General features: G+C 40.5%; 1 protein-coding gene across 1 annotated transcript; it reads left to right on the forward strand.

Annotated features, from left to right (window-relative positions):
* Nucleotides 1-1269: 1269 nt before the first annotated feature.
* LOC120064060 (tubulin alpha chain) lies at nt 1270-3203 on the forward strand. Its single transcript, XM_039014385.1, has 3 exons — nt 1270-1507; nt 1648-1796; nt 2082-3203. The coding sequence occupies exons 1-3, from the start codon at nt 1300-1302 to the stop codon at nt 3057-3059; spliced, it is 1335 nt and encodes a 444-aa protein (XP_038870313.1). The 5' UTR covers nt 1270-1299; the 3' UTR covers nt 3060-3203.
* The last annotated feature ends 1414 nt before the right edge of the window (nt 3204-4617 follow it).

Here is a 4617-nt window from a genome sequence, read left to right on the forward strand (position 1 = left end):
ACAATTCATTACAATACATTACAATGCATCACAATACATTACAATACATTACAATACATTTCAATACATTACAATACATTACAACACATTACAATACAGTACAATACATTACAATGAATTACAATACATTACAATACATTACAATTCATGACATTGCATTACAATACATTACAATACATTACAATGCATTACAATACATTACAATACATTACAATACATTACAATGCATTACAATACATTACAATGCATTACAATACATTACAATGAATTACAATACATTACAATTCATTACAATACATTACAATACATTACAATGCATTACAATACATTACAATACATTTCAATACATTACAATACATTACAATACATTACAATACAGTACAATACATTACAATACATTACAATGAATTACAATACATTACAATACATTACAATTCATGACATTGCATTACAATACATTACAATACATTACAATACATTACAATACATTACAATGCATTACAATACATTACAATACATTACAATTCATTACAATACATTACAATGCATTACAATACATTACAATGAATTACAATACATTACAATACATTACAATACATTACAATGCATTACAATACATTACAATACATTTCAATACATTACAATACATTACAATACATTACAATACAGTACAATACATTACAATACATTACAATGAATTACAATACATTACAATACATTACAATTCATGACAATTCATTACATTGCATTACAATACATTACAATACATTACAATACATTACAATGCATTACAATACATTACAATACATTACAATACATTACAATGAATTACAATTCATTACAATACATTACAATACATTACAATGCATTACAATACATTACAATGCATTACAATTCATTTCAATACATTACAATACATTACAATACATTACAATACATTACAATACATTACAATGCATTACAATTCATTTCAATACATTACAATACATTACAATACATTACAATACATTACAATGCAATTTAAACTGTCTGAAATGGCTTTTAACCTTTATGTTCATCCCTCCACTCCATTGTATATCAACTTCACCGTGTCATTTAATGTGTAAAGACATTATTTGATTGATATTTCCCTGTAGTTGATCTCTTATTTTAATGTATCATGTGTTTTTGTTCTACCTTGTCATTGTGACTGATGATTGCATTGTTGGAGTTAGAGATAGCGAGAAAGGCATTTCACTGAACTTGTGCGTGTGACATTAAACCTTGAGCACTTCTCTCTTTCAGCGTGAGTGTATCTCTATGCATGTCGGCCAAGCCGGAGTCCAGATGGGTAACGCCTGTTGGGAGCTGTACTGCCTGGAGCATGGGATCCAGCCGGACGGACAGATGCCCAGTGACAAGACCTGTGGAGGTGGAGACGACTCTTTCAACACCTTCTTCAGTGAGACCGGAGCCGGAAAGCATGTCCCCCGTGCCATCTTCGTAGATCTGGAGCCCACTGTCATCGGTAAGATGAGAGTCCTCTGAAATCCTGGAGATTTCCTATTAGATTATGGTTCACAAGCTTTGAATGATTTGATATTCTGTCCCAAGATATTCCTCATATTCCTCATATTAGGATATTCTAAATGTACCTTTGTGTTTCAGATGAGGTGAGGACAGGTATCTATCGTCAGTTGTTCCACCCTGAGCAGCTGATCACTGGTAAGGAAGATGCTGCCAACAACTACGCCCGCGGTCACTACACCATCGGCAAGGAGATCATTGACATCGTGCTGGACAGGACACGCAAACTGGTGAGTCATCATTCTGAGACAGGCCTCTAACTAGGGTTCTACACGGAACGTTTTTCATTCTAGAAGGTTCTTCAGAAACCTTCTCTATGGAATAAAGCGTTTTAAAAGGGTTCTTTCGGTTGGCCAATAAGTTGTACCTGGAACCATAAAGGGTTATCTTACAGGGACAAGCCGAAGAACCCTTTATGGTTCTAGGTAGAACATGCAAACAGGTTCTCCGTTCTATTCTTACTGCTATAACAACAGATCACATCTAACAATGTTATTGTACCATTTCTCCATCAGGCTGACCAGTGTACTGGGCTCCAGGGATTCCTCATCTTCCACAGCTTCGGAGGAGGCACCGGTTCTGGTTTCACCTCCCTGCTGATGGAACGTCTGTCTGTCGACTATGGAAAGAAGTCTAAGCTGGAGTTTGCCGTTTACCCAGCTCCCCAGGTGTCCACGGCTGTGGTGGAGCCCTACAACTCTATCCTGACCACCCACACCACCCTGGAGCACTCTGACTGTGCCTTCATGGTGGACAATGAGGCCATCTATGACATCTGTCGTAGGAACCTTGACATTGAGCGTCCCTCATACACCAACCTCAACAGGCTCATTGGTCAGATCGTCTCCTCCATCACTGCCTCTCTGCGTTTCGATGGAGCCCTGAATGTTGATCTGACAGAGTTCCAGACCAACTTGGTGCCCTACCCCCGTATCCACTTCCCTCTGGCCACCTATGCCCCAGTCATCTCCGCTGAGAAGGCCTATCACGAGCAGCTGTCAGTGGCTGACATCACCAATGCCTGCTTTGAGCCGGCCAATCAGATGGTGAAGTGTGATCCTCGTCACGGCAAATACATGGCCTGCTGTCTCCTGTACCGTGGCGACGTTGTTCCCAAAGATGTCAACTCTGCCATCGCTGCCATCAAAACCAAGAGGAGCATCCAGTTTGTGGACTGGTGTCCCACTGGCTTCAAGGTGGGTATCAACTACCAGCCCCCTACGGTGGTTCCTGGAGGAGACCTGGCCAAGGTCCAGAGGGCCGTGTGCATGCTGAGTAACACCACAGCCATCGCTGAGGCCTGGGCCCGTCTGGACCACAAGTTTGACCTGATGTATGCCAAGAGAGCCTTCGTGCACTGGTACGTTGGTGAGGGCATGGAGGAGGGAGAGTTCTCTGAGGCCAGAGAAGACATGGCAGCCCTGGAGAAGGATTATGAAGAGGTGGGCACTGACAGCGTGGGAGAAGAGGATGAGGAGGGAGAGGAATATTAAAAGCTAAACGTGCTTTGTCACCCTACATTCCAACACTGACCGTTGGAGTCCTACGCTTAACATGACAGCAACACATTCCCCACTGCAGTGTTAACAGTCTCTGTTACATCTAGTCATGTTGTGTCAGGGTTCTCAATAAACGCATCGTAAACCAACTCAACTGTATGTGGTTGTTTTTCGACTCGAAGATGGTCTATGATTGACTTTCAAACAAGCAGCTTGTAAGATATCAAGCTTTTATAAGGCTGCAGCTTCAAATAAGAGTATTTAATGGTAGTTCTGCTAGACTAGAACAGTCCTGATGTCTAGTAGACTAGAACAGTCCTGATGTCTAGTAGACTAGAACAGGCTTTATGTCTGCTAGACTAGAACAGGCTTTATGTCTGCTAGACTAGAACAGTCCTGATGTCTACTAGACTAGAACAGGTTTTATGTCTGCTAGACTAGAACAGGCTTTATGTCTGCTAGACTAGAACAGGCTTTATGTCTGCTAGACTAGAACAGTCCTGATGTCTACTAGACTAGAACAGGTTTTATGTCTGCTAGACTAGAACAGTCCTGATGTCTACTAGACTAGAACAGGTTTTATGTCTGCTAGACTAGAACAGGCTTTATGTCTACTAGACTAGAACAGGCTTTATGTCTACTAGACTAGAACAGTCCTGATGTCTACTAGACTAGAACAGGTTTTATGTCTGCTAGACTAGAACAGTCCTGATGTCTACTAGACTAGAACAGTCCTGATGTCTAGTATACTAGAACAGGCTTTATGTCTGCTAGACTAGAACAGGCTTTATGTCTGCTAGACTAGAACAGGCTTTATGTCTACTAGACTAGAACAGGCTTTATGTCTACTAGACTAGAACAGGCTTTATGTCTACTAGACTAGAACAGGCTTTATGTCTACTAGACTAGAACAGGCTTTATGTCTGCTAGACTAGAACAGGCTTTATGTCTACTAGACTAGAACAGGCTTTATGTCTACTAGACTAGAACAGGCTTTATGTCTACTAGACTAGAACAGGCTTTATGTCTACTAGACTAGAACAGGTTTTATGGTTACTAGACTAGAACAGGCTTTATGTCTACTAGACTAGAACAGTCCTGATGTCTACTAGACTAGAACAGGCTTTATGTCTGCTAGACGGCAGGTCTGTTAGGTATTCTAGTTGTTAGAGCGTTGGGCTGGTTACCGAAAGGTTGCTGGATCGTATCCCCGAGCTGACAAGGTGAAAATACACCCAGAGTGTGGAAATGCGATGCAGATGTTTCATACTTACATAGCTGTAAATTGTTTACACATGGTCACTATGAAGAAGAAGACTATGATAATACAATATTAAATGTGTCAGCTTTGTTTTGATGTTATTCTGCATATTTCCATCGGTGTTCTTTTGAGATGGGCTATATTACTGTTATTAAAAAACGCCTCTGAAATGAGAAGGCCAAGACGATAGCTCTGCCGTTCTTTAGACGTTTCCTCATCTAGCCACTAGATGGCAGCAAAGACCACGAAATGACTGTGAGTGATTATTGTCAACAGGCAGTGTGGAATTGA

This window comes from Salvelinus namaycush, chromosome 19 (genome assembly GCF_016432855.1).
Source record: "Salvelinus namaycush isolate Seneca chromosome 19, SaNama_1.0, whole genome shotgun sequence".
Lineage (NCBI taxonomy): Eukaryota > Metazoa > Chordata > Actinopteri > Salmoniformes > Salmonidae > Salvelinus > Salvelinus namaycush.

What these genes read in the sequence shown, in the direction of transcription:
- LOC120064060 (XM_039014385.1), top strand. Translation starts at nt 1,300, where the DNA reads ATGCATGTCGGCCAAGCCGGAGTCCAGATGGGTAACGCCTGTTGGGAG. An exon ending in TCTGGAGCCCACTGTCATCG is followed by an intron (nt 1,508 to 1,647) that starts GTAAGATGAGAG and finishes TTTGTGTTTCAG; the next exon opens with ATGAGGTGAGGACAGGTATC. An exon ending in TGGACAGGACACGCAAACTG is followed by an intron (nt 1,797 to 2,081) that starts GTGAGTCATCAT and finishes TTTCTCCATCAG; the next exon opens with GCTGACCAGTGTACTGGGCT.